Genomic DNA, 19,578 nt, shown 5'->3' on the forward strand with positions numbered 1-19,578 from the left:
GATGTGTCCGTGCCATGCCATTCCATGCCATGCCATATTTCTTATGGAGCAATACAACTGATTTATCAATTATTCCAAAATCCCTGATAAACCGTCAATTGAACGGAAAAACAAAACATACGAATTTGTAATGACCATGCAGCCGGCATGTTCATCTTCACTACAAACATCGCCATCTTCACTAACACCATCTCTAGTCGGAATCGCTCACACAGGCTCAAAACAATATGGCTCCACAATTCGCCCGAAAGTGTTTCCATCACTAATTGTGACTCTAATACAGACTTGGCATTTAATATGGAATATTTTTTTGTGGGGGTGAACTTACTTTTCAAGATGTCTTAGAACCAAAAGTTCATTGGAATTATGTTGAAATTATTCTAGATTTTGTTAATGTGACCTTTAAAAGAAACAAAAACCACATTTGACATTTCGAAACAAATAAATTGATCCTTGAAAGTGATGTAAACTGATATCGAACTCAATTCATGGACAGTACTGTGTTAAACTTCTGTACGTTTTCCAGAAGTATCTCTTTATTTTGCACATTAGCCAAAATTCTTTTTAACAAAAACAAAAGTTAAATTACGACTGGGATTACGGACAGTAAAATTACAGTTCAGTACTTCGTGTAACCCCCACAAGCATTCAGGAGAGCACGTACACGTTGAGGCATGCTGTTCACGAGATTTGCCAAGGTTTGGACAGGAATCGCTTGCCATGCAGTGACAATAGCCTGCTGCAATTCACGCACAGAGGTCGGCTGCTGGTCCAGGTTGTCGATTTGACGCGTTAATTCTGCCCACAACTTCTCTATCGGATTCATATCCGGGGACATGGCAGGCCACTCCATATGCTCTACACCACGGTCAGCAAGAAAGTGTTGGATCATGCGAGCACGATGAGGCCGTGCATTGTCATCTTGGAAGACAAAGTTTCCTCAAAAGGCTGCACGAGCAAATGGAAGCAATGTTTCTTCCAGAATGGCCCTGTACTTGAACTGGTTCAGGTTTCGATTCAGAACAACCAGGTCAGTTTTGCCCCCTGCATGAAAAGCAGCCCAAACGGTCACCCCACCACCTCCAGCTTGGACTCTTGGCACTATACAATCTTTGTTGTAGGCTTCATGCACTTGCCTGCACACTCGGACGCGGCCATCTTGACGATAGACCAGAAATCTAGACTCGTCACTGAAGATCACGCGATTCCAGTGTCCTGGCTGCCATTGACGGTGCTCTCTGGCCCACTGCAATCGGCGCTGGCGGTGTTGTCTGGTCAGGTGTGGCTTTCTCAGGGGATGCCTGGCACGATAGCCTGCTTGAACCAGTCGTTGGTTGACTAGCCTTCTGGATACAGGCACATTTGTTAGTTGCTGCCACTCAGCCATAAGCCGATTAGCTGACATGGTACGGCCATTGCGGCCTAACCGGTGCAGCTGGCGATCATCCCTCCTTGTGGTTCTGCGGGGACGTCCTGGCCTCGGTATTGGAGTAGGGACACCCCTCTGAGCATTTCGTTTCAGGATCTTTGACACCTGACCTTGAGTGATGCCATACTGCCGAGCAATAGCACGCTGTTTCATGCCGTAATTTCGTAAAGCCACCACTCCATGACAAACAACATTGTCGAGTTGACGGACCATCTCCAGAGGAAGTGGCAATAACTTTTGGAAACATGCAGCAGTTGTTTTCCAGTAATACAGAACACAACAAACCTTGTATACCCGACTGTGAAGCCAATCATCAAATGCACCTGTCCGTACATTTTGCCACGCCACCTGTGATATAATCCTGTTGTTGACTTCTTGCTGCGACAGACAATCAGTGACATGGTTGTTTTTACAAATAAATCACCGAAGTGTAAAAGAAACTCACCAGATTGATATACTGAGTTAAGAAAGTAAACCCAAATCAAGAAAAAAACAATATTCCATATTAAATGCCAAGTCTGTAGTTTCTACAAAATCCCACTGACCCGTTTCAACATACTGATTACCTTCAGAGTTGCTAATGACTGTGAAATCAGTATCGGAATTCAAGCTCAAAATACACTGTTCTCTAGGTTCAGCCGCCATTTGGATCAAGGTGAGTTGATAATATGACATCACTTGACACTCGATCTCCTGAGCGACACTCCTGGGCTTTTTAGACACTATATGATTGGCAAAAAAAAAATCAAAAGAACTTTCCCTTCATATTAGGCCATGATTAAGGATTTTTAATGGTTTTCAGGGAGGGTATAAATATAGTAAATCCACGATAAATCTCTGAGCACTAGATTATCATTGGTTGATTTTCATGGTATTTATGAGGTCCTTGAGGGATTTTTAAATTGTATTTTTGGGGTAATTTTTATAGTGTATATCCTGTTGTGAAGGTTCCATGGATGAGGTGACCAATTTAGGTAAGTAAAAGGCTAAATTTAGCCTGGCACGGACACATAACAGGAAATCAGAGCTATGTCCCTTGACATATCAGGTGCCTTCGATACGGTCTGGCACCCCGCTCTGCTCACCAAACTCTCCTCCTATGGTATCCATGGAAATCTCCACGCATGGCTTGCAGACTTCCTTTCTGGTCACAGCCAACGTGTGGCCCTGAATGGAATTCTCTCTTCTCCCCTTCCTGTTCAGGCTGGAGTTCCTCAAGGCAGGGTTCTGGGCCCTGTGATTTTTCTGGTCTTCATTAATGATCTCTCCGACTCTCTGTAAAATCCTCTATATCTCTTTGCTGATGACTCCACTCTCTGCCGCTCCATATCTCAACCCTCAGATCGGCAGTCTGCAGCCTATTCACTCGCTGCAGACCTGGACAATATCCAAACTGGTCAAGCAAGTGGAACATGTCTTTCAATCCTGACAAATCTCACACTCTCACTTTGTCTCTCCGAAAAGATCGTCTGGACAACCCTCCCACATACTTTCTGAACAATCATCTTGAAGAAGTTCTGTCAATCAAGCTTTTGGGTCTCACTATCTGCCATAATCTTTCCTGGGAAAACCACATTTTCAAGCTGGCCTCCCAAGCCAGTTGCCAACTCGGCATCCTCCGTCGTGCGAATTCCTTTCTGGGCACCTCTGAGCTCCTCACCACATACAAAGCTTTCATCCACAGCTCAATGGAATACTGCTCTCCACTCTGGGCTGGTGCTCCTGCCTCACACCTAGCTCGGCTTCACACAGTTGAAACCAAAGGTATGTTGAAGCGCCTTTGGCAGCGATTCCAGGTTCAAGTCTTCTTTGGCATGTCTGTATCACATTTGCACATCTGGATTTGGAGAGTTTCTCCCATTCTTCCTTGCAGATTTGCTCAAGCTCTGTCAAGTTGTATGAGGAGCGCCGGTGAATAGGAAACTTCCAAGTCATTCCACAGATTATCAATGGGATTCAAGTCTGGGCTTTGGTTGGGCCACTCAATAACTTTCATGTTCTTGTTCTGAAGACAATACAGTGTTGCTTTGGCTGTATGCTTGGAGTCATTGTGCTGTTTGAATATAAATCTTCACCACAGTCTAAGGTCTTTTGCCCTCTGAAGCAGGTTCCCTGAAGGATTTGCCTGTATTTGGCTCCATTCATTGTTCTCTCTATCCTAACAAGTCTCCTATTCCCTGCCACTGAAAATCATCCCCATAGCCTGATACTGCCACCACCATGCTTCATGGTAGGGACGGTGTTAAATGGGCGATGAGCTCTGCTTGGTTTCTGCCAGACGTAGTGCTTTGTATTCAGGCCAAAGAGTAAAATTTTCATCTCATCAGGCCAGAGAATCTTTTGTCTCATGCTCTGAGAGTCTTTCACAACCGACTTGAGAGGTATGTTGTTGACTGTTGAGGTATGTTGAGACTCAACCGTTGACTACCTGATGGTGCGTAGGTGAGATAGGCGGCACCTCCGGGACACAAAGGGGATCCCGGGGGATGAGGCTGTTTCACAGCACCACTTGGTTGTCTGCGACATAAGGGTGAAAGGTGCGAGGAGAGCTCGGCGGGTGAAGTACCAACCGAGAATGAAGGTGTGGAGGTTGAAACAGGTGACAGTAAGGGAGGCATTAAAAGAGAGGCTGAGTAGGGTAGAGGATGATGTGGTTGAGCTTGAAAGTGGTTGGATGTCAATGAAAGCTAGTCTGTTGGGAGCCGTTGGTGAAGTATGTGGATGGACAAAAGGACCACCGAGGCACTCGGAAACATGGTGGTGGGATGTTGAAGTTGGAAAGAGGATTGACGAGAAGAGGAAGAAGTTCAAGGAGTGGCAGAAGGCGAAGGGTACGGGAGCAGAAACAGCAGAGCATGAAAGTTATAAGGCAGCCAGGAAGGCTGCAAAGAAAGAGGTAGCAAAGGCGCAGGAGGCATGTAGGAAAATGTTCGGAGAACGCTTGGATTCGGAAGAGGGTCAGAAAGCAGTATTCAGGATTGCAAAGCACACAGCGAAAGAGAGGTGTGATGTGATGGGGGTGAGTTGCTTGAAGGATGAAGTGGGACAAATCGTTGTCGACCCAGATGGAATTAAAGGAAGATGGAAAAGATATATGGAAATGCTGTTGAATACAGAGAATGAATGGGATGGCAACATAGAGAGTAACCCAGTTTTAGGACCGGCAGAGAAGATAACTGAGAAGGAAGTTGAGGAAGCGATAAAAGCAATGAAGAGTGGAAAAGTGGGAGGGCCGACGGGAGTTGTGGGAGATATGTTGAAGGCAGCAGGAAGTTGGGGTGTGAAGAGAATGACAGAGATCTGTAATCTGGTGGTGAAAGAAGGCCGCATTCCAGTGGATTGGGAACCGAGTACCCTCGTCCCTCTATACAAAGGGAAAGGTGACCCTCTGGAGTGTGGCTCGTACCGAGCAATAAAGTTATTGGAGCATGGAATGAAGGTATTGGAAAGGGTGTTGGAGAGGAGGATAAGGAAGAAAGTGAAGATCGACGAAATGCAGTTTGGATTTATGCCAGGCAGAGGAATGACAGATGCGCTTTTCATTGTGAGGCAGTTGCAGGAGAAGTACATGGATAAGAGGAAGAAGTTGTTTTTTGGGATTGTTGATCTGGAGAAAGCATTCGATAGGGTTCCACGCAAAGTATTGACATGGGCATTGAGGAAGTTAGGAGTGGAGGAATGGTTGATCAGAGTAGTGATGGCAATGTACAAAAGAGCATGCACAGCTGTAAGGACGAAGGATGGGAACAGTGGTGAGTTTGAGGTGAAGGTGGGAGTGCATCAGGGGTCGGTACTAAGTCCACTACTATTTGTAGCTGTGATGGAGTTGCTGGCTCAGAACGTAAAGGAGGGTTTACCGTGGGATTTGTTGTATGCAGATGATCTGGTGTTGATTGCGGAAAGTATGGATGGACTGAAGGAAAAGATGAACAAGTGGAAGGAATGTATGGAGACAAAAGGTCTGAAGGTGAATATCGGAAAGACGAAGGTGATGGCAAGTGGTAAAGCATGTGGTGAGGTGGAAAGAACTGGGAAGTGGCCGTGTGCTGTGTGCAGGAAGGGTGTCGGAGTGAACTCCATTCAATGTACAATGTGTGCTGAGTGGGTTCATCAAAACTGTAGTGGTCTGAGAGGGTCATTTACCAGTGTGGCAGCTACATTCAAATGTAAGGTGTGCACAGAGGGAGCTGCAGATGGAGGAAATGTTGAGTTGGATCTTGGAGACGGCGTGAAGCTGGAAGGTGTGAAAACATTTTGCTACCTCAGAGACATGCTGAATGGAGAAGGTGGATCAGACTCGGCAACGGTTGCTCAAGTGAGATGTGCATGGAAGAAGTTTCAGGAACTGAGTGGCGTGCTGATGAGGAGGAGAGTGTCGCTGAAGCTGAAGGGAAAGGTGTATGCTGCATGTGTGAGAAGTGTTATGATTTATGGGAGCGAGATATGGGTAATGAACGTAGAGCAGCAAACGAAGGCTGGAAAGGGTGGAAATGCGAATGGTTCGATGGATGTGCGGAGTATCGTTGAGAGAGAGGAAGACAAATGATTAATTGCGAAAGATGATGGGAATATTGCCTGTAATTGATGCTGTGAAGAGGAACAGGTTGAGATGGTTTGGTCATGTGTTGAGGAAGGATGAAAGTGACTGGTTGAGAAGAGTGATGGAAGTTAATGTAGAAGGAAGTAGAGGACGTGGAAGACCGAGAAAGACTTGGCTAAAGATGGTGGAAGAAGAAATGCGGGCAAGGGGGTTAACAAGGAGAGATGCAGAAAATAGGGCAAAATGGAGAAGATTATCTTGGGGACCGCAAGGCTAACCCCCGCTCTAGCAGGGAAAATGGCCTTAAAATGCATGTTGTTGTTGTTGTTGTCTGAGAGTCTTTCACGTGCCTTTTTACCAACTCCAGGTATGCTGTCATGTGCCTTCTTCTCAGGAGTGGTTTCTGTCTGGCCACTCACCCATAAATTCGAGATTTGTTAAGTGCAGCAGAGACTGTTGTCCTTCCAGCACGTTCTCCCATCTCAGCCAAGGAACTCTGTAGTTCTGTCTGAGTGGTCATTGGGTTCTTAGACAACTCCCTGCCCTAGGAAAAGTCTGGGTAGTTCATTTTCTTTCAATTTCCTAATGATGGAGCTCACTGTGCTGTTGGGAACTTTAAACACCCTAGAAATTGTGTTATACCCTTCCCCAGATCTATGCCTCCTCACAATTATATCCGAAGTTCTACATACAGTTCCTCATACTTCATGGTCGATTTTCTGCTCTGACATGCACTGTGAACTATGGGACATTATATGGAAAGGTGTGTCCAATCAATTTAATTGGCCACAGGTGGACTACAATCAAGTTGTAGAGACATTTCAAGGATGATCAAAGGAAATTGGTTGCACCTGAGCTCAATTTGGAGTTTCACAGCAAAGGGGTGAATACTTATTGAATCAAGGACATTTCAGTTTTTCATTTTTAAATAATTTGTAAAAAACAAAAAAACAAAATTCCACTTTCACATTTTGGGGTCTTATGTAGAGATCAGTGACAAAAAAAAAAAATCTCAATTTATTCCATTTTAGGCCGAAAAAAATATATTGCTGGTCTCTGGTCAGACCAAAGTTCCAGAATTGATGCGGTGATGCGGTTTTTTTTTTCTTTTTTTGAAAAGCATATATTGCACATATAGAGGTGTTTTTTGTGTCCTCATGCCTTGTGGTCCTCCTCATCTGCCGTGGTGCCGTCCAGAGAGAAATTAAAGACAGCCAATGGGACTTGTAGGCCTTTTTTGTAAATAATGAACACAAGCTTAAGTTATTTTAAAATGTATTTATTCTGAAAATCATAAGTTCTTCAAGCATATTATAGAATGCCATTTCGTTCTCGAGATCGCCTCGCCGTACCGTCAAACATTCCAATGCATCGATCGCGTCAACACTGCGCATGCGCAAGTGGTCTAACAGGCCGATGGTCTCCCACGATCTCTTCTGCCAGTCCACCAGATTATCACAGACACTTACAACTTCATGACAAACGAGATGGGATCCAGGCCTAACTAACGAGACCACCCGCAGCTCTCTAGGCCTTCTGGTTGCTTCACACGAACCCGACAACGAACGTCTTCGTTTCAATAAATGTCAATATCCAGCTCATTGGATTCATGATGTCACGGCACACAGAACTACTCATATCTTTGGAACGGCTGGTTGGATTTGAAAAACTAAACGAATTTGTGTATGGGAGAACCGTGCGCGAACGTCGATACCAATGGCGACCCTCACAGACCCGTATTTCCCGAGATAGCGCGCCGGCCCGGCAACAACAGGCGCACGCTGTTGTAGGTACCGTTGGAAATTTGAAAAAAAAATAATTGTTGACTCGCAGGGTCAAAATCGATGCGTGCGCTGACCAGAGACCGGAAATATATTTTTCTCGGCCTTAAATTCAGACTGGAACAACAAAATGTGAATCATGGGGTGTGAATACTTTCTGAAAGCACTGCATTTAAACAAAATGATATAATTGTGAAAAGGAAGCTTCAGTGTTGAGCAATTTGAATGGTTCCAGGACTTCCTGATATTGGTTATGAAATACTTTCATCCAAACACCTAGTTAATTGTTAGTGCTGTAATGTAGTGCTGTAGGGTAAAATATCAAACTGCTGTAGTGTAAAATATCAAACTGCTGTAGTGTAAAATATCAAACTGCTGAAGTGTAAAATATCAAACTGCTGTAGTGTAAAATATCCGAATGCTGTAGTGTAAAATATCAAACTGCTGTAGTGTAAAATATCCGACTGCTGCAGTGAAAAATATCAAACTGCTGTAGTGTAAAATATCCGACTGCTGTAGTGTAAAATATCCGACTGCTGTAGTGTAAAATATCCGACTGCTGTAGTGTAAAATATATACTACTAAAATATAAGCCTGGCGTTGGCTTAGCGGCTAGGGTGCCAGCTTAGGATCCTAGGATCCTGGGTTCGAATCCCGGTCGATCACTGAATTAACGCCAGGGGGGTTGACTCAGCCTGTCATCCTTCCGAGGTCGGCTAATTGAGTACCAGTTCACTGGTAATTCCCTGTTTGTGATAAAAGGCGACAAAACAGGGTTGGCAGCAGGAAGGGCATCCGGCCGTAAAACATTGCTTCAAAAAGGGGTCCGAAAAAACAACAACAACCACGGTGCACGAAAAAGGCCAACCCCCGCTTGCGGGGAAAAATGGCCTCTAAAGGTGTTTTTTTGTCGTGTAAAATATCAAACTGCTGTAATGTAAAATATCCGACTGCTGTAGTGTAAAATATCCGACTGCTGCAGTGTAAAATATCCGACTGCTGTAGTGTAAAATATCCGAATGCTGCAGTGTAAAATATCTGACTGCTGTCGTGTAAAATATCCGACTGCTGTAGTGTAAAATATCCGACTGCTGTAGTGTAAAATATCCGACTGCTGTAGTGTAAAATATCAAACTGCTGTAGGGTAAAATATCAAACTGCTGTAGTGTAAAATATCTGACTGCTGTAGTGTAAAATATCCGACTGCTGTAGTGTAAAATATCCGACTGCTGTAGTGTAAAATATCCGACTGCTGTAGAGTAAAATATCCGACTGCTGTAGTGTAAAATATCCGACTGCTGTAGTGTAAAATATCCGACTGCTGTCGTGTAAAATATCTGACTGCTGTAGTGTAAAATATCCGAATGCTGTAGTGTAAAATATCAAACTGCTGTCGTGTAAAATATCCGACTGCTGTAGTGTAAAATATCCGACTGCTGTAGTGTAAAATATCAAACTGCTGTAGTGTAAAATATCCGACTGCTGTAGTGTAAAATATCAAACTGCTGTAGTGTAAAATATCAAACTGCTGTAGTGTAAAATATCAAACTGCTGTAGTGTAAAATATCAAACTGCTGTAGTGTAAAATATCCGACTGCTGTAGTGTAAAATATCTAGCTGCTGAAGTGTAAAGTATGATGGAGGTTGGATTAACAGAATTGCCATTTTACTGTTTGTAAGATTCCTTGCACTTATCTCTGCAGGAAATTATTTACCTAAAAATATATTTTGCACAACAATTAATCTTATATGACATCAGGATGCAGAAACACAAAGGCTGTAGTTATACTTCAGAACGATGTATGTCAGGGAGAAAGTTAAAGTTACAGCTTTACATACTTGCAGAATTTCTGGGTAGCTGTAGATGTGGTCACCATGGCAGCGTGTACGTGATGAATCTCTTCCTGGAGGGAGACCTACGCAGCCCTCCAGCAGCAAAACCTCTTCATTATATCTAGCCTCCTGTGTTTGTAGTTGTTCCCGGAACTCTTCATGAATATTTGTTTGAGCCGAAACGACGAGCCACGTGCGGCGTCTGTGGAAGGTAAAAATACAAAAAGCAAAACGGTCAATACAGACATCAGTATAATTTCTGGGATGGCAAGATTATACCATACCATATTGCGTACTTGGCTACTTGTACATATATGTTATCTAGTATGGGTTCAATTCCCAAAATGATAGGACCAAACTACAAAACGATCATCCTGCGGCTCAACAGGAAATGTCGTGGATCTCAGAGCATGCCATCCTTCAGTAGGAACATTAAGCTGGCTGTCGCATCTCCTAGATCTCTTTTGTGAATGTTAAAGATCCTGTGGTGAGAAAGATTAGGCCATTGTGTGCCAGTATATTAGTGAAAACTACAATTGAAAATTCTGGACAAAGTCTGCAGGAGCAAAATCAGCACAATCCTGCAGACTATGAATAGCACAATGGAAGGAGTGATGCTATTCATTCCAGGAAAACCATGCATCTTTTATCCAATTTATGGCAAATTATACTATATTTGATGATTTCATTGAGCTTGCCAGATTGGTGCAGTGGGCAGTGCAGTGCTGGCCTCAATATGCCAGATCAAGCACAGTTTAAACAACCCTCAATGACATTAAAAGGAAACGAAACTTTAATGTAAGAGAATTACCACATATCATCTTCATTTCATATTAAGGTCTTATTGTTATAACAAAAAACAAAAAAGACGGGGCATCATCTGCCATGCAAAGTCCTTCCTTGGCACATTTGAACTCTTATCCACCTACAAGGCCTCAATCCAAGCTTGATGGAGTTCTTCTCTCCCCTCTGGGCTGGCACCGCTGCCTCACACATTGTTCAGCTTGACGTCTTGAAAACTAAGGAGAGCAAGATCATTGGCGTTGCCCACGATGAACCTGAGTCTCCGGCCTATCACTTTGCAATCGCAGCAGACTCGTCAGTGGTCTATCTGACTTGTACCGCCTCCTTTCAGGTTTTGCACCATCTGTCATTTCCATGCTTTGTCCACCCCTTCCACTCTCCTCCCCCTCCCACCCACCAAGGTCTCTGCAGTGCACTCTCGGCCAACCAGAAACCCTCTCATGGTGAAACTCCAAAAGTAACTGCACACCTCAACTCATTTGTTCCTCCTTGTGGAACTAACTTCCACATTCCCTTTATTCTCATTATTCCCTTCCCTCCAAATCTTCAATACAGCTGTTCACCACTATCAAATAATCCCCCCACCGAAAACCACAATTTTGTTTCCGCCCTGGTTTCTGCGCCCCCCCCCCCCCCCCACTACCCCCCAACTCCACCCCCTCTCTTCCGCTGTTCCTTTTGCCCTTTTGCTTCTTGATCTGTTCTGCTATTCTAGCTCTTCCATGAGCCTCAAATTCACAATTTCCGGGCAGTTAAAAAAAATTAACAAAAAAATCGATATGGACAATTAATTATGGCAGACTTATGACTATTAATTGAACAGATATGGCATAGAATTGAACCCAAGACCTTAGGTATACTTGTGCTGAGAAAATGTTCTCTTTTTACTCATATTTAAACGTAAATTTTGTTTCAAATAAATTGACATATCCTGTATATCTACTGTTTTCTATCATAATTTGCAGAAATTGTAATAAGTGGAGAAAAAAAGGGAAAATGGTGAAAATTAATTATGGAACGAGACCCTGGGGAAGGGCATCCGTGAACACGTAGGAACTCCCAGAATCAGTAATTTCATTAATTTGCGCACTTAGATGGATTCCCTCCCTATTGTATAGGGAATATGGAACAAATACATTGTGCGGGCTTAGCTAGATCTTTCCCCTTTACACAATTCTCCCACCCTTAATCTCTCTATCCAATCTTCCGGTCACTGTATCCATCTTCCAAATTCATCAGCCCATCAACCAATAGTCCATTTACATTACTCCCCATTTCACCTACAGTCTGTTCACCGCACCGCTTCCAATTTACTTTACAAATGCTATTCACCGCGCCACCTCATAATTACTCTTCGCACCCCATATCGGTTATAAAACACTTTATTACCATTTACAATCACCCATAAATTCTTCAAATTCCTCCCTTTAATTCTTCCAGCACCTTTCACACAACACAATTCGAACATAGCCACAGTTCTATAGACACAACAGACTGCAATGTCATATACCACCAATGGAAGATGAACAAAGGCTGCGGTTCGGGGAGCAGTTTCATCGAAGCGGTGGGCAGAGTTCGACACACTCTCCTTGACAGCAGTGGTGAGTTGCAGCCAATGCGGACATGCCATGCCGAGTCAAAGGGCAAAATGTGGCCTCTGATCCCGGGAACTCAACCTCAAACAAACCTTGCCCTCAAATGGCTCCGCCCCCTCCAGCTCGAGGCTTAAAAGGCAAAACCTAGGACCAGTTCACCGCTGTTGGAACGCGCTGGGCACCCAAGTGCCAAGGAGGCTGCCTGCCCTGTGCATGCAGAGGAGAAATCGCATGCCAAGACAAGCTGCGCTGGAGCTGGGATGAGCGGCACTATAGCTGGGTCAGACCAAGTTGTGGCAAGTCAGGCACGGCCAGCCGAGGCACAAGAACGAGGAAGCCACGAGCTCCTTAGATATTGTACGTCATTATTGGGGTTATTGTCCCATGTTTTCTCTTGTTTTCCTCGAAGAACCCATCATTCGTCTACTTGAGACGCACAAAAGGGTGACCACGATTGTAAAGAGCCGTCAACAACTGGCCTCTTGACCCGTCAGGACGAGGCTTTCATTCGCACCTCACATCTTTCCTTTGGACCGACGTTGCATATGCTGTTCTTCTCGATTCTTTCGCAGTAATACAGACCGCTGCCTTTCATTCCTTCCTACACTTTGGGATTGGTGCAGGCCTGCCTGTGCATACCGGGTTGAGTCAGAGGTCGCAACCACACCTTGCTCTACTTCTTGCTTCTCTTTTTCCTATCTACATTCTCCCAGAATGCTTTTTGATGGCGCACCTGTACTGTGAATCAAAAAGGGTAGAACGCCGTGTAGCGGCGCAAGATAACTCAGTCAACCAAATTAGCGTAGTAGTCAAAGGGAGCGCCCGGCCGCCATTTTAGTAAGCAAGTTACCGTACCATACTTCTGTGCATTTCAGTCAACATGGCGACGAATTCCCGATCTAGTGCTCAGTTCTGCGATAAATTGTTCAAATCGACAGTCCAAACGGCCTGATCTGTCATTCTTCCCATCTCTGAATAACAAAGGGAGGTATGTAGTTTGATTTTAAAGGATTGAAAATGCAGCTTTTAAATGTATGTGTAGGGTTCGAGCTTTAGTGGGATTTGCGTGTGGTTGATTGTGCATGTACGAAAACGCATAGACGAGACTCTAACTGTGTGTTCGGTATCTACAGGAGCAGTTGATATCATTAGGATACGTTTCGAGGTCTAAAGGGGTCTTCATGGTTTTTGATAGATTTACACCATGATATGAATATGAAGGTGTGCTACAGTATCACGCATCGGTAATAACTCGTGCAGAAACCAATAACTCAATGCGATAAATCAAATCCAATTTCAAGTCAAGAGTCCAACTTCCAAGGAAAATAGTATCCAACAATGTGAAACAAGCCCTTCACATACAAGGGTATGACATGATGAAAGACCAGGCTGTAACAGTTAGACCTACAGTGTAGCTGTAGCTAGCCCTATCCACTCCTACCACTACAAGTATGAGGTCATAAATGATATCATACAATCCATAGTGCAATTTTCCAGAACTCGGTTTACAATGCATGGGTCGATGAGAGTTACACAAACTTTCCTGAGAAAATTTGATCAATTGTTTTGACTTCAAAATTCCTTTATGCATGTGCTGGACATTTTTGAAGTGTGTGCCAGTGGTATCGCAGCATCGCATGAGTTGCACTCGGCAGTGACGCATGCTGAAAGGGAGTACTCAGTTTTCACTCTGTTTGTTGTACACCGCACTTTTCCTATGCCATCTCCAGGCATTGCAAATCGTCATTTCCGGGCACCGAAGGGGGCTCGGCAGTGACGCACGCTGAAAGGGAGTACTCAGTTTTCACTCTGGTTGATGTACACCGCTCCTTTCCTATGCCATATCCAGGCATTGCAAATCGTCATTGCTGGGCACCGAAGGGGGCTCGGCAGTGACGCACGCTGAAAGAGAGTACTCAGTTTTCACTCTAGTTGTTTGTTTTCTTGCTTTCTTATTTGTTGTACACCGCTCCTTTCCTATGCCATCTCCAGGCATTGCAAATCGTCATTGCTGGGCACCGAAGGGGGCTCGGCAGTGACGCGCGCTGAAAGAGAGTACTCAGTTTTCACTCTGGTTGTTTGTTTGTTTTCATCTTTCTTGTTTGTTTGTCCGGGCGATATCTCAGCCATCCTTTGAGCTAGGAAGCTGAAATTTCGGCACAATAGTGAGCAAGTCCTTTGTCAAAAACGGTATTTTTTTTTTTTTTGATTAATCAATAAATTGAGGAGTTATTTAATTATTAGCGATTAATTCAGTACTTATTTAATTAATCAAATTTCCTTTCTCTTCTGACTATTAACTCAGGCACCTTTTGAGTTAGGAAGCTGATATTTGGACATGCCAATGACCAGGTGATTTGGCTGCAAAGGATATTTTTGATTTATTAATTAATCAATTAATCGATTAATTATTTAATTATTCGATTAATGACAAAAAACAATTTTTTTTTTAAGTTACAGATTCTGATGAAATAGTGGTAGTTTATGTGTTCTCTGACCAAATTGATTAATAATTTAATTTTTTATGATTATTATTTATTTATTTTCATTATTAATCATTTATTTATTTTCTTTCTCATTTGGCCAATATCTCAGGCACCTTTTGAGCTGGGAAGCTAATATTTGGACATGAGTGACCAAGTGATGTGGCTATCAAGGATATTTTTGATTTATTGATTAATCATTTCATCTATTAATTATTTATTGATTAATCGATTAATTATTTATTGAGTAATCAATTAATTATTTAATTTTTTATAAATGACTTATTTAATTAAATTTCTAAAAGATACATCTTCGGATGAAGCACTAGTGGTTTAGTTATGCGATTAGCCAATTGATTATGAAAATATTTTGTGATAATCTTTTATTGATTTTAATTATACAATTAATCAATCAATTAGTGTACACCTCTCCCTCCCAATGCAGCCTCAATGAGCTGCACTGCGGTATTGCCGGGCGCCGGAGGCGCCCCGGCAATGCCGCGCTGCAGCATATTTAATTATTTGGCATGGGGCGGTGTACTTTGAATGTATGTGTACTTGTTTGCTTTCTTGTTGTACACCGCTCCTTTCCTATGCCATCTCCAGGCATTGCAAATCGTCATTGCCGGGCACCAAAGGGGGCTCGGCAGTGACGCACGCTGAAAGAGAGTACTCAGTTTTCACTCTGGTTTCTTGTTTGTTTGTTTTCTTTCTTGTTTGTTTGTCCGGGCGATATCTCAGCCATCCTTTGAGCTAGGAAGCTGAAATTTTGGCACAATAGTGAGAAAGTGCTTTGTCAAAAACGGTATTTTTGTTTTTTTGATTAATCAATAAATTGAGGAGTTATTTAATTATTAGCGATTAATTAAGTACTTATTTAATTAATCAAATTTCCTTTCTCTTCTGACCATTAACTCAGGCACCTTTTGAGTTAGGAAGCTGATATTTGGACATGCCAATGACCAGGTGATTTGGCTGCAAAGGATATTTTTGATTTATTAATTAATCAATTAATCGATTAATTATTTAATTATTCGATTAATGACAACAAAAAAATTTTTTTTTTAAGTTACAGATTCTGATGAAATAGTGGTAGTTTATGTGTTCTCTGACCAAATTGATTAATAATTTAATTTTTTTATGATTATTATTTCTTTATTTTCATTATTAATCATTTATTTATTTTCTTTCTCATTTGGCCAATATCTCAGGCACCTTTTGAGCTGGGAAGCTAATATTTGGACATGAGTGACCAAGTGATGTGGCTATCAAGGATATTTTTGATTTATTGATTAATCATTTCATCTATTAATTATTTATTGATTAATCGATTAATTATTTATTGAGTAATCAATTAATTATTTAATTTTTTATAAATGACTTATTTAATTAAATTTCTAAAAGATACATCTTCGGATGAAGCACTAGTGGTTTAGTTATGCGATTAGCCAATTGATTATGAAAATATTTTGTGATAATCTTTTATTGATTTTAATTATACAATTAATCAATCAATTAGTGTACACCTCTCCCTCCCAATGCAGCCTCAATGAGCTGCACTGCGGTATTGCCGGGCGCCTGAGGCGCCCCGGCAATGCCGCGCTGCAGCATATTTAATTATTTGGCATGGGGCGGTGTACTTTGAATGTATTTGTACTTGTTTTCTTTCTTGTTTGACTGTCCGGACGATATCTCAGCCATCCTTTGAGCTACGAAGCTGAAATTTCGGCACAGTAGTGAGCAAGTCCTTTGTCAAAAACGTTATTTTTTGTTTTTTGAATAATCAATTAATTGAGGAGTTATTTAATTATTAGCGATTAATTAAGTACATATTTAATTAATCAAATTTCCTTTCTCTTCTGACCATTAACTCAGGCACCTTTTGAGTTCGGAAGCTGATATTTGGACATGCCAATGACCAGGTGATTTGGCTGCAAAGGCTATTTTTGATTTATTGATTCATGAATTAATCAATTAATCGATTAATTATTGAATTATTCGATTTATGACTAAAATGTTTTTGTTTTTTTTTGGTACAGATTCTGATGAAATGGTGGTGGTTTATGTGTTCTGTGACCGAATTGATTAATAATTTAATTTTTTCATGATTATTATTTATTTATTTTCATAATTAATCATTTACTTATTTTCTTTCTCATTTGGCCAATATCTCAGGCACCTTTTGAGCTGGGAAGCTAATATTTGGACATGACAGTCACCAAGTATGTGGCTATCAAGGATATTTTTGATTTATTGATTAATCATTTAATCGATTAATTATTTATTGATTAATCGATTAATTATTTATTGATTAATCAATTAATTATTTAATTTTTTATTAATGACTTATTTAATTAAATTTCTAGAAGATACATCTTCAGATGAAGCACTAGTGGTTTAGTTATGCTATTAGCCAATTGATGAAGAAAATATTTTGTGACAATCTTTTATTGATTTTAATTATACAATTAATCAATCAATTAGCGTACACCTCTCCCTCCCAATGCAGCCTCTATGAACTGCACTGCGGTATTGCCGGGCGCCGGTGGCGCCCCGGCAATGCCGGGGCATGGGGGCGGTGTACTTTGAATGTATGTGTACTTGCAGGTTATTGTGATCGATATGTTTCTGTCAAATTCAATGCAATGCATAAAAAGTTGTAACTGATTACATTGAAAAGACCAGAGGTACATTTATTAATAAGCACAATCAAAATTTATACGTAAATTTTATATGAATAGGGTAATGTTGCTGTCAATACTGTGATTGCTTTTAAAAACAGTTTGCATTGTAAATCGATAGCAATCAAGATTTTTTAATTTAGATTTTTTTATTTTCAGTCCCATCAAGTACTCAACCTACCACTACCAGTAACATTTTCCATCTACCTTAGGCAATTTTTTATTCATTCCTTTTACTTTTTGATGGCTGACTGACTTCATTTATCTGCATTGTTTTGTTCTTTTTGTTTTCTCTCCAGATGTCAGCAATGGGTCCAAAACACCGACGAGAAGATCTTTTCAATCGGACTCCTCTTTATCTCTCCATCAATTGCCGCCTTTGCGCATAACACTTCGAAGCTGACCATGAGGTCAGTTCTCCAACCGTGAGGTCAAAAACTGGTAGAAGTGGAATGCTGTTCCCACCCTCTTCCAAGTACCAAATCCTCCCAAATGCATGTCCACCCCTCGCCAATCTATCAAGAGGAAGCGTGCCGATGATGAATTCACTTCACAAGGGTCGAAAGCAAAGCAAAGGAAAGGAAAGGTAATTGGTGACAAGAGAATTTTTCTTCAAAGTTCCATGCAGTCTTTTTATTCAGTGTTCATGAGATGGGGATATCGATACATATTCTGCAGTAAAGGCCATAGATTGTAAGAGCCTTTTCTGGAATCATGTTCTCTCATGTAAATTTTGTAACTTCTCTATTTACAAGAAGCATGACCAGCTGTGGCAAGATATAAGCACCTTTTCATGTGACATGCACTTGGTTTAGTCTTTTTTCCCCCTCTATGGTTTGAATTTTTTTTTTCCTTCCTTGGGAAATTAGTTCTCTCTTTAAAATTGTTTTTGTCAACTTTTCGTTTTAAACAAGATATGTATGAGATGATGAAATAGCTACATATGATTCGACTTCATCATTGATTTATATCTGTAACATGTATTATTTAGCAAAGTAACATTAAATACTTTGCAATGTGTGTGTGTGATCTTCAATATCTTTTTTCTCTTTTCTTTCTTCACTGCAGTGACTTATTGTGTCCTGACTGATCATGCAAATAGCAGAATAACTTGTGACAGCCCCAGCAATGTATCTGAAAGCCCTGAATTTAGAACTGACATCCCAGAATCATTCACACCATCTCCTGAAATGTGCAACCAAACTTCGGCAAGAAAGCAGAGTAAACCCCTCAGAAAGGAACGTCAAAGAACATTTCGATTGAAGACAAAGGTTGCATCACTCAAGAAGTCAATGGAGAAAGCAGCAAAGGAATCCAAGTCAGTGGCGGACTTGATCAAAGGTGCAAGTAAGTTTATTGATTAACCCACCCTGTCGTTTTTTGATTCCCAACTTCGCAATTCAACACACCTCCGTAAAGCCAAGGGGAGAAGATGGCCATATGATGACAAGCTCATTCCTCTATCGCTGTATCACCAGAGTCCACGGGCGTACATGTTATGTCAAAGTATTTTTACACTCCCTTCTGTTGCATCTTTATGCCGCTGGCTGAGCAATGTAGAAATCCATCCAGGATTTCCACAGACGGTATTTGAATTGTAAAAAATAAGGTGTCTTCTATGATTGAGATGGACAAACTTTGCATTGTCACATTCGATGAGATGAGTCTTAGGACAGGCCTCTTATACAATATCACAGAGGACGTTGTAGAAGGGTTTGAGGACTTTGGAATATTGGGAAGAACAGAAAAGCCAGCCAACCGTGCACTTGTTTTCATGGTACGAGGTCTACTATGCAAGTGGAAACAGCCCATCGGATACTTTCATACGTAAAGATGCGTAAAGAAGTGGTAAAGCATGTGGTGAGGTGGAAAGAACTGGGAAGTGGCCATGTGCTGTGTGCAGGAAGGGTGTCGGAGTGAACTCCATTCAATGTACAATGTGCGCTGTGTGGGTTCATCAAAAATGTAGTGGTTTGGGAGGGTCATTAACCAGTGTGGCAGATACATTCAAGTGTAATGTGTGCACAGAGGGAGCTGCAGATGGAGGAAATATTGAGTCGGATCTTGGAGACGGCGTGAAGCTGGAAGGTGTGAAACCATTTTGCTACCTAGGAGACATGTTGAATGGAGAAGGTGGATCAGACTCGGCAACGGTTGCTCGAGTGAGATGTGCATGGAAAAAGTTTCGGTAACTGAGTGGTGTGCTGACGAGGAGGGGAGTGTCGTTGAAGCTGGAGGGAAAGGTGTATGCTGCACGTGTGAGAAGTGTTATTCAGAGACAATCCATCTGCAAAAGAGTTTTGTTGTGCATTACGAATGGTGATGGTTGCAGAACTCCCACTGTCCAGGCTTTTAAGGGCAACAGAAAGGTATTCAAGCGTGAGCGGTGACTCTAAATCCGTTCTTTGCTTTGGGGTTAGTGTACCGACACC

At 41.8% G+C, this 19,578-nt stretch overlaps 1 protein-coding gene across 4 annotated transcripts in view; it reads right to left on the reverse strand.

The window, feature by feature from the left end:
- The window catches only part of EXT2 (exostosin glycosyltransferase 2), a 300,617-nt gene that overhangs the window by 243,922 nt on the left and 37,117 nt on the right, over positions 1 to 19,578 (reverse strand). For all 4 annotated transcript variants that reach the window (XM_068123895.2, XM_068123894.2, XM_068123892.2 and 1 more), the window contains exon 5: positions 9,590 to 9,785. In XM_068123895.2, the coding sequence (XP_067979996.1) occupies positions 9,590 to 9,785 (196 nt within the window). The remainder of the gene's footprint in view (positions 1 to 9,589; positions 9,786 to 19,578) is intronic.

The sequence above is a fragment of the Myxine glutinosa genome, chromosome 8 (genome assembly GCF_964187855.1).
Source record: "Myxine glutinosa chromosome 8, kmMyxGlut1.1, whole genome shotgun sequence".
Taxonomy (NCBI): domain Eukaryota; kingdom Metazoa; phylum Chordata; class Myxini; order Myxiniformes; family Myxinidae; genus Myxine; species Myxine glutinosa.